Source organism: Caloenas nicobarica, chromosome 2 (assembly GCF_036013445.1).
Source record: "Caloenas nicobarica isolate bCalNic1 chromosome 2, bCalNic1.hap1, whole genome shotgun sequence".
Lineage (NCBI taxonomy): Eukaryota > Metazoa > Chordata > Aves > Columbiformes > Columbidae > Caloenas > Caloenas nicobarica.
The window spans coordinates 15,863,200-15,884,024 of NC_088246.1; the positions used below are offsets into that span (position 1 = coordinate 15,863,200).

The 20,825-nt window shown below is 40.2% G+C and overlaps 1 protein-coding gene across 4 annotated transcripts in view; it reads left to right on the top strand.

Annotated features, from left to right (window-relative positions):
• Positions 1-20,825, top strand: part of NRP1 (neuropilin 1) — a 115,085-nt gene that overhangs the window by 78,922 nt on the left and 15,338 nt on the right. For 2 of the 4 annotated variants that reach the window (XM_065627623.1, XM_065627624.1), the window contains exons 8-13: positions 1,739-1,894; positions 4,754-4,898; positions 6,499-6,830; positions 11,366-11,510; positions 14,407-14,511; positions 17,491-17,550. In XM_065627623.1, coding sequence (XP_065483695.1) covers positions 1,739-1,894; positions 4,754-4,898; positions 6,499-6,830; positions 11,366-11,510; positions 14,407-14,511; positions 17,491-17,550 — 943 coding nt within the window. The remainder of the gene's footprint in view (positions 1-1,738; positions 1,895-4,753; positions 4,899-6,498; positions 6,831-11,365; positions 11,511-14,406; positions 14,512-17,490; positions 17,551-20,825) is intronic. The other 2 variants (XM_065627626.1, XM_065627627.1) reach the window with 1 other exon arrangement.

Here is a 20,825-nt window from a genome sequence, read left to right on the forward strand (position 1 = left end):
GCTAAAATGTTACATACAGACTTTACCAGCCTTAAAACTGGGGCAGGAGCTTTGTCCTGAAAGCTGGTTCTATCTGTCACACACAAGGCTGCTATTCTTGTGTTGGAAGACTTGAAAATGCCTTGCATGACATGGCCATTGAGAGAGCAGCCAGTCTGTCCTCAATAGCACTTCCTTCAGCCTTTTGAGAGAGAATGCAGAGCATGTTGATTTAACTGCTCCAGTGCCTTTGGATATATGACATACATCCAGGAAAAACGATGCCTGTGGGACACAGGGGACATATATTCTGCATCCTGCGTACTTTGGAAATAATGAAAAAGCCCAAGACATTCATGAGACATTCATTTGAGAAGCATTAATTCAACTGATTATTATCCTACTACAACGTGGACAACTGAAGTTTAGGGGAATAAATCACTTTGATTAATATTTTGTCAATAGTGTCATTTTATATTGAAATTAAATGGTTTGCTTTAATAAACAAAGAGAAAGTTCTATCTGCAGAGAAAGATGGTGATTAATTTGATTTTAGTTGGTTTGTTGTTATGGCTAAAGAAAGGAAATGGCAGGTGTTTCAAAGCTGTGGTCACCAGCCTGGCTGTGAGACAGTTTTGTGACTAGTTTCAGCCATTTGGCATCTAGACTTGTGCACTGGGACAAAGATTTATTTTGCCAGCAGAACTGACTTGAGCAGCCACACTCCTGCACCTCACATCCTCCTCTCAACTATGCTGGTACAGCTTATGCGATGCCACAGGGTGAACTAGATGAGGAAACAGATCTGGATGACAAACTAATAACTGGGGGAGGGAAAGGTTAACCTAAATCACTTGTCCATTTGGTTGCAATGTAACTTCATGAGAGGAGAAAGACAGAGAATGAGTGAAGAGAGAAAGCCTCTAACACACATTCATGTGCACATCATAGCATCCATTTTTCCATCAAGTTAAAATTGCAATTATTTTCTAATAATTGAAGTTGACTACTTTTGACAGTTGGAACAGAATTATTGCACGTGCTAATGCTTCTTTCTATTTTCTTCAAATGCATTGTATGGTGTGAGCAACTCATTTGCCTTTTTCCCAACAAAATCACACAGTGATTTGTAATTATCTTGTGACTAACTAATACACCATGGGGTTCTTTTCTCCTCTTTTGTTTGCAAGTGATGGGCTCCTGGGTTTTAGTAGAATTCTTGTTATCATTCTCTAAGTGCACAACTTTGATATTGTGCTATTAAGTTTCATACAATTTCTAATATTCCAGCCCTCAGGGTCATTCAGTTCTCACTGCATGATGCTCCTCTGTATTGACAATGCCTTACAGCTTTGTGTCCTCAGTGAATTTCACTAGTATCTATGCCAGATAGTTAGTGAAAGTATTAAGTAAGATTGTTCACCCGACTGGTCCTTGAGGAACTTCTCTAGTAACTTCTCTGCAGTCTGGTGGTTCCCACTCACACTGATGGGGTCTCTGGTTCCACTGCCGTAGAGGAAAGATAATTCTCTGGCATGTGAATAGCCCTCCTGGCTAATCAGGCAAATGTTCCCATCTCCTGTGATGACACTGTTTACAAAAGAGGAGATTATGGCTATGTTATTATCAACAATATGCTGCAAATTCATTTATATCAAATCCTTATTATGTCTGTAAAACATGGGGGGGTTGTCACTTCTGCATTACTGTTATGCTCTGAATAGGTTGTCCTCATGTCCCAATTAATTCCTTACCACAGGTAGATCTAGGCCTGCTCCGCTTTGTTTCTGGAATTGGGACCCAAGGAGCCATCTCAAAGGAAACAAAGAAAGAATATTATCTGAAAACATACCGTGTAGACGTCAGCTCCAATGGAGAGGACTGGATTACACTGAAGGAAGGAAACAAGCCTGTAGTAAGTCTTTTCTCTTTTACCTCTCTTTGGCCAAGAAATAGGTTATTGAACTGTTTAGTTACTATCAGTTGTTAAAAAAAAAAAAAGAGGAATAAAGTATGACAGGTTTAATCAGTATGATCAGGGTTGACCATATCCCAAATCCAAAAGATAGTTATTGTCTCAGTAGTAATGGGCCCCAAAAATTGTTCATCCAAAGCCTGGAGTACCCTAGAAAGGGTGCGATGTGCTGCCCTGTCATATCCACCAGAATTTGAGTGGTCTGGGTCTTTTCCCTGGAGTGTGCTGCTGTTTCCCGGTTTGCCTTAGATTATCTATGTGTCCTTGAGGAAAACATTATAGGGAACCTTTTAAAAATATCTAGGTCCCTTATCTGCAGTGAAGCTCTGGATATGCAGTGTGTTAGTGCCTCGGCCCCTGCACGTAGCCCTGCTGTCTTGCAGGAGTGCTGGCAAAGCCATTAGTACTTTGTTAGACTTCCAAGCGTCTCAGTGATGGTGGTCATGCAGACAGATAATTAGGCACATCTTTCCATCCTTATAGATTTTTATCACCTTTCCATTTATCAGTGGATTTGCTCTCAACGACACAGCTTTAGACACTCATAAGAACAGTCTTCATTATCTACTACCATGAGCATAAAGCTCGTTACTGAGAAGTCAGTTCTGCTCCAACTCTCACATGAATAGTCCCAGTGAGGCTGTGCCTCCCTTCCCACCTCGCTCAGGATGTGCCCGGAGCAGCATTCCCAGAGGCTGCCAGGGGCTGATGCAACTGGAAATGTTTTGTGGTGCCTCCCTTCAAAACAGCTTTTTTGTGATCCTTCTCTGAAGACCCAGAAGAACTGTTTAATATTAACTCTATCAGTGTAACCATATCTAGCTGTAAATATTTGGTTACTGGTTTGTTCCTGATTTATCTGCAAGTGCTATGCCAAATCCACCACATTTATCTAATCAAAATGGTAGCAGCGTTTAACACATACATATTTCTTCTTTGAAGCACTTTGTAAAACAATAAAAAAATGAATCCTGAAAGCTTCTCTTTGACAGGTATTATCCTGATTGTATAAAGCAGGGCTTTAGAAGGTCAAATGCCACAATGTACGCACTATGTAATGATATATAAAGTTACAATAACTGATCTGCCCAAAGTCATAAGAGAGCCAACACTGCTGCTGCTATGAGACACAAGGTTTCCTGGCTCTGGTTCGTGTAATCTCAACAAGTGCCTCTTTCAGAATCAGACCATGTCTGATTTTCATTACCAGCCTCAATTTGTAAACTCTCCAAGAGTGTATTTTACATGAGTTTCTATTGTACATGCTCTCTTTAATTGGGGAGAACACTTCCTAAACTTATGTTGCTTCTTCAGAGGTTTTATAAAAAAATCAGGTTTCTAAAATGGCAATATTTTGCTGTTGATCAGGAAAAGAAAAAATTACACGCCAGTCTCCTTCTGATATTTTTATTCAAAAGAAAAGTTAAGGAGACTTGGCGACTGAAGGAACAACAAAAGCGAAAGCCACAGATCTCTTCAAGGAAGCCTCACATGACTGTTGCACTATCCACATCTTAGGAGTTCCGTACTTTTGAGAAAAGACTCATTTCCCCTGTCAGATGCAGATCTTGAGAAAACTACAGCAGGTCCTCCTAGAGAAAAGAAAAGTTGCTGAAAAGAAATGTAAATCCATTTAAAATCTCTTGCTAGATATGAACCTCCTGTATTAAATTACTTGAGGTATAACTGAGCCTGATGAGTGGACAGCTGTGTCCTCTGGCCTCCGCTCCAAATTAGTGCAGTTATTGCAAGTAACAAACAGGAAAGTAGACAGTGTGTATAAGAAATGGGAGAATCTCCCATAAAAGGAGAGAGGTTTGTATCCATGGAAAACAACAGGAAATTGTTCCTCTCTACATGAGGAAGAAGCAGGAAACTGAATCACCTTCTTTGGGCTAGAACATGGCAAGGTTTCGGCCCTGCTAGGAAGAAGCGTGTCGGCAGGATCCTCAACATGAAAGCACAGCACAGTCCTGTCCCTTCTTGTGGAAGTCTCATTGTTCATCTAATCTGACTGTTAGCCTCAGGGGACACAGAAAATCTTAGTGCCTGCTATATAGATTTTAAATAGACTTCCATCTCCGTATGCAAGAAGAAGGAAAGTCTGAGTACTTGTTAAAAAGTGTTTTTAAATGGAAGGTTAGCAAAGCAAGGTTTGCATGATACACTCTGTAAAAGTCTTAAGCCCAAGGACAGTAAAATAATATATGCTTTTGTCTTAACTCCATATGGGATTTTCGTGTAGTCTACCTGAAATCCAAACCTTTAATTTGGGCCTGAGGTTCTGTAGCTTTTTGCATCATTCTATGAGTGTACAGGGAATAAACCTGCCGTAACAGGGTATTCAAGGATTCTTCCAGGACTCATCAGTCCTTGGGTGACAAAGACCAGTGTATGTCATTCCTGCATACAGATCCGGGCATCAGGAACACCTCAAAATGGGCAGGGAGTGGACGGACCCTGGTTGCACTCAGGTGAGCTCCTGCTCTCAGGTGGCCCTGAGCTCTGGTCTGCTCTGTAGCCTTATGGTGTGATATGGGACTCCACAGGTAGCAAGTATTTTTTAGTACCATTGAACACCTTACATCTTCTTTTTTCCTCCCCAAGGAAAGCTTATCTGTCTGCAAAAATTGTGTTAGGAGTTTAACGAAAACATTCCCCACACAAGTCTTTTGTCTCATCCTCCCCCACAATATAACCTTTGTTAGACCTTTTATCGTAACTAGCTGTAAAACACAGAATTATAAACACCATTTAAGAGAATGCCTAACAAATATATACTTTTCTTTCCCCACAAAGGTGTTTCCAGGGAATAGCAATCCCACTGAGGTTGTTTACAGACCTTTTGCCAAACCAGTTTTAACACGGTTTGTGCGAATTAGACCTGTGTCCTGGGAAAATGGAGTATCACTGAGATTTGAAGTTTATGGCTGCAAGATAACAGGTAGGTCTTGGGAAGGTCTTTAAAACAAAGGGAATTTATTGTGCCTATACTGTGGGTTTTATTTTTATGAGTGAAATGCATATTCACTATTTCCACTGTAGTCTGAATGTAGAAATGTAAAAAACCAAACAAACAAACCACGACAACCGAAACAACATCTAGTGTTCTCTGATTGTTGTTTTGGAATTGTCTTTTAGGTGTTCAGCTCTAAGAAGTGGGGGGGGAAAAAAAAAAAAGAAGTTTAATTACTTTTCTTGGAATTATTTTACAGCCCCATGCAAAATACCTGAGATATACTGAAATTTTGCAAATTCCCATCTTGTATTTCCTTCCTAACTCTCCAGCCCCTCTCTCTTATTCTCTCATGCCTGCTGTTTGTAGGTAATTCTCAGCAGGTTTCTCAAGAAACAAACATACATAACTAGGTTTAAAAGCATTGCAAAGTACAAACACAGAGATCTGAAGCCTGCTCAAGCAACTAGACATATAGTCAAGTTCCCGCTAGGGATCAGTATTGGAAGGTAACTCCTTTATATCACACATTTAACTACCAAAATAACTGTCCAAAGTACTTTCTGAAGTAGCAGCAAAAGGCATTCATTATTATAAAAATACTACCTTGGGGGAAAAAAAAAAAAGAAGGCAGGAATTTTTTTATGTCTTTTTTTCTAGTTTTAGGATTTCTGTAACTCCAACAAAATGAAGATGTTTTACATGTAAAGCAAATATACAAGTTACAGATTAAAGAAAAGATTAATAATTGAAGATTTTTTTACAAATATGATTTTTTCTAAAAAATATCTAGCATCATTTTATAGCAATTAATACAGTTCATTTGCACTAATTTTTAATAGTTTTAGGGATTTTTTTTTTCCCTTATGGTGTTTCTTTAGTCTTAAAATGTTTCTTAGGACTGCTTTCCATACAGTAGGAAAATAAGATTACAGATTATGATGTTATAGAATTGCAGGTCATTCTGTGAAATATTTTCAGATTACATAAAGGTAATATCAACAGAACTGCTGCCACATTCTATAATGAAAATCTTAGTTCCTTGTTAGCAGCTTTTTCTACTTCTAACTTCTATTTATCTGGGACGATAAAAGAAACTGTTTAGCTTCTGTGTCATTTGAGAAAGCCTGAGACGCCAAAGAAACACAAAAGAAAATCTGAAGTGCAGCAATAAATTATATTTTACAGAATGTATAAAATATTTCCATTTCCAATGTTACCAAAACTAAGTAATCTGCAACCAGATTTTGCCTGATTTTCAAAGTTTTTTCTAGAGAAATATTCACAAATTCAGATGTGACCCTGCACTCTGTGCCTTAGCAAGAAGAATAGAAAAGAAGAACAGCATAGGATTTTCTCACCCTTTTGGTTCCCATCAAGCCAGAAATACTCATGGTATTTTGGTACTTCCTGCCAAAACTAGGATGTGCAAGTTTGAACACATGAAAATTACATACAAATCCAAAAATATTATTTTTTATATAAGAAAGAAATAAGTAATTGCTTATTATAGTTGAACTGAGTGATACGTCCTGTTTCTGTTTTGGTGCTTGTTCAGATTAACTATTTTTTTTTTTTTTCTCTGTAGATTATCCCTGCTCTGGGATGTTGGGTATGGTGTCTGGGCTCATTCCTGACTCTCAGATTACTGCATCTACTCAAGTTGACCGAAACTGGATCCCGGAAAATGCTCGTCTCATAACAAGCCGTTCAGGTTGGGCACTACCACCAACGACTCATCCATATACAAATGAATGGCTTCAGATTGACCTTGGTGAAGAAAAACAAGTGAGGGGCATAATCGTCCAAGGAGGCAAGCACCGAGAAAACAAAGTATTCATGAAAAAATTCAAAATTGGCTATAGTAACAATGGATCAGATTGGAAAATGATCATGGATTCCAGCAAGAAAAAGATAAAGGTAAGAAAGAAAAAGTTGCATTTAAAAAAAAAAAAGCTTGCATGAATTTTTTACACCTCTATCTCTGACCATAGAAAAGACACACAGTTGCGATGAAGCCAAGCAGGAGGACTCCTATGGCAGCAGGAGGGATGCTGTGGGAATGGTACCATGGCTGAGGGCTGGAGTTGGCCCTGGGATATTCACCTCTATGGCAAAGGTTTTGTTTACTCAACAGGTAGTTCAGACTTGATTTCTGACAAGGGTGCTGTGCCTCTGTGGTCCCTCCGTTACTCCAAAATCCCATGCAATGGCAGTATGCAACACTGCCAAAAAAGTAGAGTCATTCTGCAGCTTTTCCACAGACACTGAATAAATTTCTTTGAGACACTGAATTACTTTTCCTTTGCCTCTTTTTTGTCTGAGCTGTAGAACGAGAATAGTGTTATTTAACTCAATGGGGAACCTGTTGGATTTCTGAACTGCCTGTGGACTGCTTTGAGAGCTTCACGGGCTCTGTGTCATGGCCTGATTCAAGTTCCTCTGAAAGAAAGCAATGGAGTTTTTGATGTGTTATCCCATCCCAAGTAAAAAGTACTATTGTACTGTCACAAGTGAAGCATCTTGGAGGTTGCTTGGGAATAAAGGGCAGCTGGTTCATAGTTTCAAGCAGAAACTGCAAGACATTTACAGAACAGAGGCAAACAAATTGCTGGGTTAGATGCCAAGGAAAAGAAAATGAGTGTGGCCCAGAAAAGTTTCTGGGAATGTACCTATTTTGGTTTGTCTTTGAGTGTAGGCTTTTTAGGACACGACTGTTTAGCTTATTTACCCCAAATCCCATTCATTAGGTCTTCCATCCCATTTTGTTATTGTTGCTCACAAAGTTCATTTTTGCCTCAAGAGGCATAACCCTTTTTTAGTCCTACCCTGTTTCTTGAGGAAAACAGTGGGCATACCACCTTGTTCAGAAACCGGTGCAGCAGCACTGGGATGATCGGGGAATCATATACCAAAAATGTGCCCTCAAAAATCAAATTGGTGTAGTGTTTGGCAGATGGGAATGCTGAGAGTTGCTCCATATCTCAGCTGCGTTAGTCTGAAAATAAGATGTAAAAGCTGTTTTGCTATATAGACTCATCCATTGGACAAACCTGTGTTTCCTTAAAGGAAAAGCTGGGTGGGCCCATGGATATAGCTTTCCCAGGCACATTTGGTAAATATTGGACTTCATTCTCTCCTGTTTTAATCTCACTGAATATGTCTGCATTTTCTCACTTCTCATCACTTTTCATCATTTGTTTTGGGGATTAAAACTAAATGAATTCAGCCTTTGCAATCAGCTCCTTTCTCTTGTTACCATGAGTTTTGACTTCATCATAAAGTGTGAAGAGAGTGTAAATCAACAATGGGATCTAACCACTTTCTTTCTAAAATAGATGTTGTTTTGACATGTACTTCTACACTGTGGCTCAACGAGGGAAAAAAATAATGCCATATGCTTTCAAAGCAGTGCGCCGTCTGCTGTATGGCTTTCTGTTTTCTAATACGAGCAGTTGCCATCATTGTCAGAAGTTAGCAGTTTGACAAGAAAACTAGTGTGCTAACTAACACGCTGAGCCCATCCTCAGCTTTCATCACCAGCAAAAATTAACTTTCAAGATTAATGGAATGGGGAGGGCTGGAATTCAAATCTCTTGTGGCGTAATTATAATCCTTCCCAAAAATTTAAGACACTTACTAAACTTTCTTCTGAAGCACAAGTTTTCCTCAAAGAGAATCAGATAAATCCTATCATTTGGGAGTCTGAGAGATTTAAAATGTTAATACAGGAACATAGTATTTTTAAATGTAAGTAGAGCTGGATGGGACAGAATGCTATAATGAGTCACAGCAGGAATGTGGATTAGAATCAGCCCTGTTATATGAAATGAAACACATCGTTTCACTTGGTTAAAGTCTTGACTTTCAATAAACAAACAACTGCATTTTGAGAAAAGAAAGAGCAATGACAAGCTAAACATAACAACAGAATATGTCCACAGGATGAAACATCACCTTGTTTCTCAACATGATCTTGTCATCCATGCCTGCAGCTCCTTTCGCTAAGACTACCAGAACTCTGTCCTCTATGGCTGACCCAATTTCTGCTATTTTTGGACGTGCAGAAAGTTCCTCCCTTTAGCCTAGCTCAAGCACTCAAAGGACTGAATATCACTCAGATTGTCAAACAACCTCACAGAATGCCATTTTCATTTGAAGATACAGTTTGTATTTCTTCTCCATAGTCTAACTCAAGCCTACTCAATAAACTCACTTTTCTCTTTCATACTTCTTTCCTCCTTCCACTTACCTACTGATGACCTTTTTGGGGTTTTTTTACACCTTCTCTCATAGTTTCTGGTACAAGAAACTTCTGACTAGCTTGTCGTTTGGAAAAATCTTTTAATTTTTTTCTGCCATATTTATTTTGATTTTCAAAGACATTAGGAAGAATCTTTTTCATCTCACCAGTTTAGCTTTTCTTTTCTTTAGCTATTATTTATCATAACTTATCTTTGTAATGAAGTAAAGCAATTTGTGACATAGCCTGTATTAAAGAGACTCACAAAGTGAAGTTTTACTGTATATCCCCCTCTTGTCCCTGACAAAGAATACCAGTACATGTTTTAAATGAGCAGTCAAAATTGAATCACAGGCAGCTCTGCACTACAAAGGACAATGATTCAATATAATTCTAGATGCCTATTGAATTCTAATGTCTATGTGTCAGTACTCCAGTACTGATGTCTTTTATAAAACAGTTTTCATTATTATATGTTGCTATTAAGACTACTATTAAAAAGGAAGCAAGGATTCCTCAGATACATGTGTCTGTCTACTTTTTACATATAAAGTGGCATTCATTCTTTCTTATATGGTAGGTAGCTTTTCCGATCATTTGCACTATACTGTTATTCAAATATAATAATATGTAATTGCATGTTAATTAGATCTGACAGGCTATCTACATGTGAATTCTTGACAACTGTCTTCCAAGCACTGGCAGAGCACCAGGTTAACCAGTGGCCCTTGAAGCCACCTTGGAGGTACAATCTCTCCTAGGAAATAGAAGCAGAAGCATTAACGTTGAAATTATTTTTTTAATTTAGTTGGTCATAGTCTCCCACCATTATTGGCTTTTGTGACTGGCACTCTAACCAACGACCAGAAAGGATTGTGGAGCATTGGTTCGTAATACAGAGGTGTACAGTCGAAACAAGCAAGGCTTTTAGGACTGCACTGAAAATACAAGCAACAATCAGTTTTACCTATGCTGGTTTTGTGCCTTGGGAAATACAGCCAGCTTTTCTCGTTGCTTCTGTTTTATCTGCCCCCAGATCAACAGGAGGAGATCATTGCAGGTTGGGTTTTGTTCTCATCCAAAATGAAGGACATCTGGTGGTTTATTCTTGAGGATGGCTTCAGGATTCACAGCTATGATTTGGAAATATCTTATAAATAGTGCTTCAAATCTCAAATTTGAACTCCAGCTCAAATAATATGTTTTTTAATATTTTGCCATTTAAGTAATTAATAGGAAAATTGAAAATATTTTTTCTTCACTGTTATATACGTGTTCATATTTTGTACTTTTAGAGTATTCTCTACATGATATTCCAAAGTCATTTTTTACCATAGAATAGGGTAAAAATAACTCCTTTTCCCTTACTTGGGTTATAAACTCTTCATTGCAAGTACTGTTTCTTTGTACAGTTAATTCATTCTAAGGACTAATCATCTCCATGGAGGCACCCAAGGTGTTGCTATAAGTACAGATTATAACTTCTTCTATATGCAAAAGATCACTGACAAGAGAAGCTGAAGGTATCAAACAAATGCCATTGAGAACTGCATTATGGCTGAAGAACCCAGAGTGCAACTCAGAGAAGAGATTTTTGTCTGAAATGTACATTTGCTGACCTTCCTTGCCCGTTAGATTATATTGCAGTTTTGTCAGGAAGCGGCTTTCTTCTTTCTTTCTTTTTATTCTTATTCAATAGCAGGCACACTGGAAGAACTCTTGCAGTTACTGTTCCTGGAGTTTAATTTATGCCTTTTGAAATAACTACAACTTGTGAAACTCTGTCACTGGGGGAAATCAAATTGAAATTTTCTCTTGAATAGTTGGATTATTATTGTAACCACTTAAAAGGTGACAGGATCTTCACCTCAGCCATTTTTTTTCCCTCAGAAGTGTTGAAAATGTCACCCAGTTAAACCCCAGATCAGAGCGTCATTTAAAAACATGTCTCATTAAACACTCAGCTCTTGTTATGACCCTGATGGATTGGTTGCTACTGAATTTATGAAAAATGAAATGCATTACTTTTCCAAGCAGCTTTAACTATGTATTTTCCATTCTCATTTAGGAGAGGAATGCCTGACACTTATCCAGTGGTGAGAGTCTAGCCTACTGCTCACCTAATTCAAAGGCTAGAGAATGAAGCAAAAAAAGACAATTATTGAAAATAGCTTTTTATTTTTTAACAAGTAGCATTTGTCATGCTTTGCAGACTTTTGAAGGCAACACCAACTATGACACGCCTGAGCTGCGGACTTTTGAACCTGTAGTGACGAGATTCATCCGTGTCTACCCTGAGAGAGCCACACACGGAGGATTGGGGCTGCGAATGGAGCTGCTGGGCTGTGAACTCGAAGGTAATTGCTCTGCTAGAGATGAACGCACTTTATTATTTTAATAAATACATTCTCCGCTTGCACTACTCCTGAACACTGCTGTGTCTGTACAGGCAGCACATTGGACTCTGGCTTCCATGACTGCCATTAGTGCTGTTTCTTGGCCTAATCAGTTCCTTCTCTGCAGATATTTGAATATGCCCAAGGCACAAATATTATTCTTTCTGCCGTTTCTTTGTTGAATCACAGTGATATTCTCCACATGGTTTTCTATTCCCTTAAGCAGCCTTATGATTATACTTTCGAGAAGCATAGAGCTATTAGGAGATAATAAAGACAGGAACTTATATTTTATGTTACCATGATACAACCCTGGAAGATATGTTTTCTGGGAATACAGAGGGATCTTTGCACTAAATATAGCAATTATGTCCCTTGCTCCTTCAAAGGATGTGAAAGTCACACCAGACAGTATGGTGGGCAATGATTACTTGGCTGGACAGGCTCTGTGCTGTTACTTTTGTGGGGCAGAGGTTCCTCACCAAGCTTTAATTTTGCAAGACTATGTAGGAGATGAAAGCCCAGGAAAAGCAAAGTTTAGGCTTTATCCTTGGACTGTGCCATGAAGTCAAGCTTTGATTCTTATACATAAACAATAATCATTTCACTTCATAGAGAACTACAGATAACACTAAGTGAATTTCACAATTTCATCTGTTGGCTGATGGTCTAGTGGTGTGGCTTATAAACCACACAGCTTAACAATACTACAGAGTAATGAACCATGTTATTCAGGGTTTCATATGATACCTTGTATAGAAGTAGCTGAACAGGCTCCCAAGATGAATGGAACCGACTGCTCTGCCTCCGTTTCTTTCTCACCATTTCTCCCTCAAGGCGGAAGAGTGGGAGGTGTTTGCTGTGAGAACTGATGAGTTCTGTGTTGTTTTTTTAGTGAAGGCCAGATTGAATAAGTGTACTTTTTGCTTGGCCCGGAAAGTGGGGAGGTTGGAAATACTTCTTAGTTCCTGCAGGAAGTCCTCCTTTCCTGTGGGAATACTTAGTTCATGCAGACTATTGTGCTACTTGCTCAGAAAAAAAGAGAAAACCCAGCACCTGCCTCACGTAAACCCGTAACCTGTGGGCAAAGTCCTTCAGCCATGGGGCTCCTGTAGCCACCTAGACATCAAGAAGTGAGTCTGTAGGCCACCTTACAAGAACGCATTGCTCAGTGAGATGGAGGAGCCAAAGAGAAGACTGACCAGGCAAAATGCCTTTGCTTTTAGGCAAACTGCAGCAGGAAGTATACTTTTTCCCTGCAACACATGTATTTGCGTTTGTTTTCCTGCTATAGTGTATTTTTGAAGGATGCTCACCAGTAGGTTACCTGCGGACAGGTGAGGTCAATTCCCATTTACCTGTGGGAGAAACATAATAGGACAACTTTGTAGTATAACTGTATCTTAAGGAGGGAGTTGAATGAAGAGAAGTCACTTGAGATTTACTGAGCAGGAAAGGAGGTGAGATGAGAAAAGAAGCATAGAGGTAGGCACAGAGAGGAGTAGAAATCAGTTCTCCAGCAGTAATGAGCAAGGGGAAGTTTCGTGTGCTCAAAGCATCCCAGGGGGGGCTTATATGAAATGATGGCAGAGATGTAGGCAAGCTTGAGGCTACACAGGGGCACGAAGATCAAGGCAAGAAACTTGATGTAGAAAGCTAGAGGGAGCTCCCAGAGGGGTTTTTAAAGTGATGTGGGGAATAGACATTCTGCGTAATTCATAACAGGTATATTGTACCCGTAAAGTGTAGGTCGGGGTCCTGAAGAGCCGTGTTTCATCCCAAAGTATAGCTACTTCAGAAACTATCCCTCCTGGCATTTTAAGGCCAAGAAGTCAGTGCATAAGATCTTATGTGACCAGTGGGCTCTGGGAGCAGTGAAAGGATAAAGAACAACCTGGTGCATTATTGCAGAGCTTATGATGAGAGGAAAACATTTTTAATGAAAATAACAGTGGGTGAAAACAGACAAAAGCCTGGATCACATTCCCAGAGTAGTTATCTCAAGCCAGGGAACTATACTTGCAGCATAAAACATAAACCTGAACATAACACCAAGTACCTGTATTCTGATTTTCCAGATGTTCTATGTATAACAGATACTGGAGTATAGATATATTTTCTGGCACTTTGCACATATCTCAAGCTTTTAACTAATAACAAAGGTCAGACTTTTACTGGTTATGCAGCGGCTACCGGAAAGCAATCATCCATGAGAAACAGGCAGGTGTCCGGGAGGGATGACTGACATCACCAATGTCTTATTTATAACTTCAGCAAAAACAAAAGAAACTCCTTCCAGATCTCCTCATTGAGCACAAAGTGATTCTACATCGCACTGCCTTCCTGCCACTGTTACCGGGACTCTGCTCAGACATTTCCTCTCTTACATGTGCTCTGCAGAGAGGTTTCTTCAGTAATGTGATGGGTGCTTGAGAATTACCACCTTGAGCATGCACCTCTCTTGCTCCTCTGTGCAGGACCACTCACCAGCACTTTGGCCTGCAATGAAATGATGGGGTTTCTAGCCCTCCCCAAGTCTCCTGTTCTGCCTTGCCAGGCTTTCAGTCTTTGTTTGTAGGAACAACAAACACTCATCAGCCAGTGAACAGGCAGGCTGGGGCTTGGCAGCCCAGACCTGCTCAGCTCTTGAGCTCAGGTACAGCAGCGTGCCTTGGCACAAGGAGGCACAACAGGTACGTTCCGTTGCAATGAAATACTAACTAACCTTTGAAGTAGAGTTGCTTCATTCCTCAGATACAATACATGAGGACAGCATAGGGTGCTCATCAAAATATTACAGCAAATTGCATGCTGATTCTCCAGCATGTTTTAACTGAACGACTGGGTTTTGTTTCAGCTCCTACGGCTGTCCCTACCGTTTCCGAAGGCAAACCTGTGGATGAGTGTGATGATGACCAGGCAAACTGTCACAGTGGCACAGGTGATGACTACCAACTGACAGGTGCAGAAACCATCCTCATTCCATTGCAGCTTCATTGTAGCTCATATCCATCACCAGTTACCAGCTAAATGTTTGCACTGATTTAATCACTCAACATAAATGGACATTGGTATGCAGTTCACATTGTCAGTGCTGTCATAACATAGGCATCTGCCTTTTACATAGGACAATACTTTTGATTGTTTTCTCAGCTATGTAATTTTTGAAGCAAATAATAGTGACTAGCTGGAAGAGAGGGCATTTTTTTTAGCAGAAATTGTGTCTAATCAAATGTCCTAATCAAACTTTTTCTTATTAAGAAAAAAAACTGGACAAATCTTTGGAGGTTTATTATCTGAGACTGAAGAACTCAAAATTAAATATTGTTTAGATTCAAGATATATATATGCTTCCATACCTAAAATTTGGCATAGGACAGATCTCAGCCCCCAACTCTTCCCAGACAGAAACAAATCAGATTTGTTTCATCAAAGCATACTCATACTGCCAGGTATATTTCCATGAGCCTACACACCAACACTGCATTGCAGCCACAGAGGAGCTGATGTTCTCCAAGCTGCCATCACTAGCAGAAAGACAGGAGGGAGAGACATAACATAGCCTGTTTCTGGAACAGAGGAAGCTTGCTAGTTTTCATATTTTCCCACTTTTGCACAAAACCACTGTCCTGAGAGAGCTGACACCGCACCACTACATTTTTGATCTCTTCTTGGATGTTACTTGCTCCTCAAAGCTCTGCACCTGTTTGATGAGGTCTTCCTGTAGCAGATCTATACATCTACAGTAACTGAGCCTGTTTTTGGACACAGTGGCACGAGTTATTTCATTACTGCTCCCTGGTGTACTTATCTAATAAATATTTATTGATTCTTATATCCATGATATAAAACAATATTAAAATCTGGCAATAACTGTCCAAGACGACATTGAGAAACATTAGGTAAGAGATCGGCTTTTTGGAAGCAGCCAAGTAGAACATCTGACAGCAGCTATCAATACAAGTGAAAGTGCAGTTTCAGCATCAAGCCCTTTCTGAGCTTTGCCAATGTCTCGTGTAAATGCACGTTGCAAAACATAAACTGAAAAACAATTCTTGAGTAGAAAAGACACTGCATGGTCACTGTCACTGCTTTTCAAATCGGTGTCCCAGATGAACCTTATTCTTTTTGAAAACAGGCATGCAGGGAGTCTGACAAAATAGTCTGTATTGTGTTAAGGTAGCTCAGAAAGCTTTCAGTGTTACTAAACATTGTAATTTATTTATTTTTCTGAAAGGAAAGTGCCAGGTCAGGAAATGCTGAGGCTTCCTGCAAAGCCTTACGCTGAGGGCTGGCTTGCAAAGCCCAATAGGTAGAGACATATCTCACATGGATGGAGGCTGCATGAGGGGAAGGAAACAGATCTATCCCTGTTCACTCATAGTCTTTGCACTTCAGGGATCTCAGGACTGCATCCCACGTGTCCCTTAGGGAAAGCTTATTGAGCAGAAAAAACTCCCTCTGGCAAATTTTGCAGGTGTGCTTAGGGAGCAGTTTATAATCTCTAAAACAAGGGAACAGCCACCAGCCCTCCTAAGCACTGGCTCATTTGGGGAGCTGAACTGATTTCAGCAATAAAATTGGAAATTACTACATTGCCTTTTTACAAAAGTGAAGACATGCGAGTGTGATTTATTACTCTACTACCTAGAAACCCTGACAGTGCACGCCCAGTTCTTCTGGACAATGTAGAAACACTGCAGAAACACTGCATTGTGCGCATGATGGTACACATAACACTAAAATTCACAGATACGCTTTTACCAATAATTTCATTGTAAACATTCTTGTCTTCCTCCAAAATGCATAGAAGGAAAGTATGCAAATCTCATGGCCCATTATGGATAGCAGGGCAGCGCAGAGGGGATTTCATCAGTGCCTTACCCTCTTTAATGCACTCCCCATGCGAGTGTGGTGCCTGCACTCTCATGGGTACGACTGTTAGAGCCACTTCCCTGATAGCACTTGCACATCTGTGAGTATCACAGCGAAGCCTCCCTTGCAATTAACTGTAATTGTGCTGTAGGCCAGACTCCTTCCCGCTCTATTGGGACCCCATACAGAGCTACTCTATTTGTGTGGCTTGTAGCATTTCCCGTCAGATCATTCTCACAAACATAAAGCTGATATAGCTTGGGCATTCATTCTCATTGGAAGTCATCATAGCCATCCTTTCTATAATGCTTTACGCATTTGCTTGCTAGAGAAAAGAAAAGCCATTGACTGGCAATCAGCACCCCTCTGAGCATTTATAATTGTGCTAATTTGCTTTTTGTTTCCTTTATCAATATGAGGCTTACTTTAAAAAGTCAAGTATTTTAAAAATATCAATTAATGAGCTCAGGAGAGGGCTGTGACCCTACTCACCTCTTGTTCATCTGCTTAAAGTAGAAGATGAAGGGGAAGTATTTAATTCCTCCTGCTCTTTGAGACAGACCTGAAACCTGCCTTAGACTGTAGCCTAAAGCCAGGCAATTCCCATGCACCTCTGGTGAGCTGGTCTCACGAGGCAGCCGCGAAACAACCCAGAGGGAGGACCCAGCCTGGCAGGGGCTGGAGGACCTCACGTCCCTGATGTGGACAAAATGGTGACTGCTAGGAGGTGCTACGGACATCAGGCACTAACTTCCCATGTGATTTGGAGCAAATTAGTGTCTATAAAACAGGGACGGACACAGGGCTGTGGTGAGGATTGATTAGCTGGTGTTTGCAAGGACTCCAAAGATACACAGCTTTATTTAATTATGAGGTTTTATTTTCTTTTGTGATAAAGGAAACCAGTTCTTTAATGTCATATTTTCCTGCTTAAGCTCACATACTTAGTTACCTACAGGTCTAATAAAGATGGTGATATTTCAGATTTATATATAGGATATTCCTAATGACTGCTGTGTCCTTTGTTGTATCCCATGTATCATGATATGCATAATTTCTTTTCCAGGTGGTACTACCGTGCTGAATACAGAAAAGCCAACAGTAATAGACAATACATTACAACCAGGTAAAAAAATATATCCATATATTTTCTTATCAGAAACATAATAAATTCCATAACCAAATTTCATACCAGAGACAAAATAATGAATTGCAGCACTTCCTGACTTCCCATTCCCTAAAAGTCTCTGAAGTAAAGAAGCATCTGGTCTCTCAGCACTGTACAGTAAATATTTTATTCCTTTCATCCACGTGTAGATACAGCAAAGAACAAGATTTCCTTCTGCATCAGCAAATGCCAAATGCTGACAAAATTAAACTAACTTAATCACACAGTGCACTCTGCTTAAATGTGGCACGTCAGCGACACAAAGTGTGTTTGCAAACTCTGGGAAAACAAAAACAAAGCCACAAGGCCCACTCACTCTTTATACCCATGCTTTTAAAAAACTAAGACAAGTAAAGTTTGCCAGTTTTCTCCACAAGGGAGCTGGCACAATTGCAATATTGTTTTCTATCAAGTTTTCTCAAAATGGGGTTACATAAACTGCTACCATAAACTTGAAAAGGGAAAAAACAAGTTGTCACTGGCAGCAGGTCCTTTTTACTTAATCAATACAATAACTAGCAGCTTTTAAAATCTTTAGTTTGCTGCTTCCACAGTTTTCATACCATTTTTTAATATCCTGTACAATTTACTGGGAGTGGGGGAAATGATAGATTTGGGCAGAAAACCCAAACTCCAAAAACCATGAGCAGCAGTTTGAAATCCTTTGCACTAATAATTCTAGAGCAGGAAAGAGGTCAGTTTTCAGTTACTCCCATTTCCTCCATTAAAGTACCGTCAGGCACAGTCTTGCAAGTGATTTATTAATGGGGTGGGTAAGTGTTTATCATTGTTTCCTCAAGCGTGTGATACAATTCGCTCTTGCCTCGAGTAAAAGAAAGGACTAATAATGCAAAAATTTCCTAAAGGACGCTGATGATGTCGACCTGATTAAGACATAAAGCTGACTTATCTCAGACGTTGTTCCCAGTCTCGGCCTCTGTGTTCGATATTGCAGAGGCAAATGCTTTTACTCCCCTCAAAATTTTGTCTCCAGCGTCATTCAGTTGGCTTGGTCAGCATATGCTATTCCTAGCTCTGCCCTGCTTTACGAGCAGAGGGAGGCTGTGGAGTACTGGGGCGATGTGAACACTATGGCAGGCTGGCCCACCTTCAGTCTTTCGAGGTCCCTTCTGATCCCTAACATTCTGTGATTCTGTGATTCACGGGACACCTCTCCGCACAGCGCTTCCCCAGTCTGCACTGGGCTGGAGGGCTGCTGGAGGTGGTGGATGCAAAGGAAAAAAGGATGCTGTGCTGTGGTTTTAGAGTAAAACATTTCTGGTTTTATGTCTGAAATGATCTTTTAGCTTTCTATTTTGCTGAAATGAAGGATTTTTTTACAGAATTTTTTTTTCTTACCTTTGAACAAATTTCAAATTCATAAAGTGCCTCTGAGCAATGCGGTTTTCCTCCCTCCTGCCCAGTGCCAGTTGCATTTACAGGTTGTGTTTAATCCCCTTGGCATGGGTGGGAATCTCCAGTAACAAATCGACTGTTTCTGCCAGAGATTAAGATATCCTCATTTTCTCTCCTTCCTTTCCTCCTGAACCACCTTTGCTTACTCTGTGATGAGCCAAGTGTTTTTCTCTGCTAAAGGAGTTTCTGAGGTTCCCTTCAGAGCATGCCAATGTTACTTCCCTGCATTGTGCTGGTAGGAACTGTTTCCTTCCGGGGAATAAGGGACGAGTTCACATTCCAAACTCCAGGCTCACACATGGCAGCACATTACAAAGATCATAGATAGAGATCAGTCAGATGCTAATAAATAAGAATAAGGTTTCCAGAATCTCCAGTTTAAGACATAAAGGTTTCCAGCTGCTTCATAAGCCCTCACTGAAAACCAGCCAGAAAATTCCCAAAAAGGGGCGGACAGAAATTCCCCTCAACATGGGGAAACCCCTCCCAGTATGGGTGGTGTAAGCACTGAAGGGTGCTTACCTGAAGCAGCTGAAGGGGCACACTTGACCTGGGAGGCAAAATAAAGCATATCGGAGCAAGGGGCCATGCAGCTGGGAGCGAGAGTCTGCTACAGTAGCCACAAATAACAATAGTTTAAACTGGCCTTGAAGTTACAGGGCTGCTCAGGGGCACCCCTGACCCTCAGCTGGCTGAGAATGAGGGGATTAGTGCACTCCAGCTCTTTCAGCTGTTCTTAAGCTGAACGAGGTATGAATTTAACACACCAAGGCCTTCAGCTTCAGCCTTAACTCCATCTAAGGGCTGGTTTACCTTAAGATGCTAATACAGCTCGAGGTAAACAGTGAACTCCAAGCCATCGAGCTATTCCAGATCGGTCGCAGGACGCGGGCTCCAGCGGGTAGCCCTGCACCAGGCCAGCGCTGGCCACAGCAGCTCGTGTCCTGCCGATTCGGGACAGAGATCTACCAGCCCTCTCAGTGGCAGCACCTGCTGCGGCACAGGTACTTCTGCAAGAGGTGGTGGTACCGTGTATTGCTATCCTCCTGCCTGCATTCCAGCCTGCAAATACCCCTAATCTTGTTATCCTAGACTAACACGTTTGTGTGTGTCAAAGCCTGAGATTATCCTGTTCTGACCAGCTTTCATACACTATGGAAACAGCTAAGAGCAAATAACTGGGAAGTCTCCATGTATAAACAAGTTTTCCATCAAGGAGACTTTTACGGTTCATTTCAAGGGGACTGATTTGTGAGAAAATAACAAAGAATCATGATTTCAAACTACTAAAATGTTTAAAGGTTTGGATTTTTTTAAAGAGAGGATCTACTTTCTTCCTCAAACTTAAAAAGATGCCTTTAACAAATCTGCCTGTCAAGGTAAATACCTTTCACGCCTTAGTCCTAAGACTCACCAACATCAAGTCTTTTTGAACACGTCTTTTTCATTCCAAAGGACTATTTGAAATGCTTGACTCCTAGCTATTTACATACAGAGTAAGCTGTTCATTTACATTATGTGCTCTCAGTGTGTAAGCTCAGTCCTTTGTAAAGCAGACAAGAACTATATTGTTTTTCATACATAACAGCTATTTCAGAAAAATATGATCAAGAAATCCTGAGGTTAAAATCTATGCTGAGAAATCATTTAAAGGTAGAATAAGTCTGATTCTCATTTATAGTGGGAAAACTTTGCATCAATAAATGGATATTAAAGCAGTTAAATTATCATTTACTATCATTTAAGGTAATTCTGTGCTGCCAGCACAAGTGGTATAAAAAGGTGAAATGCAAATATGAATCAGACCCAATATACTA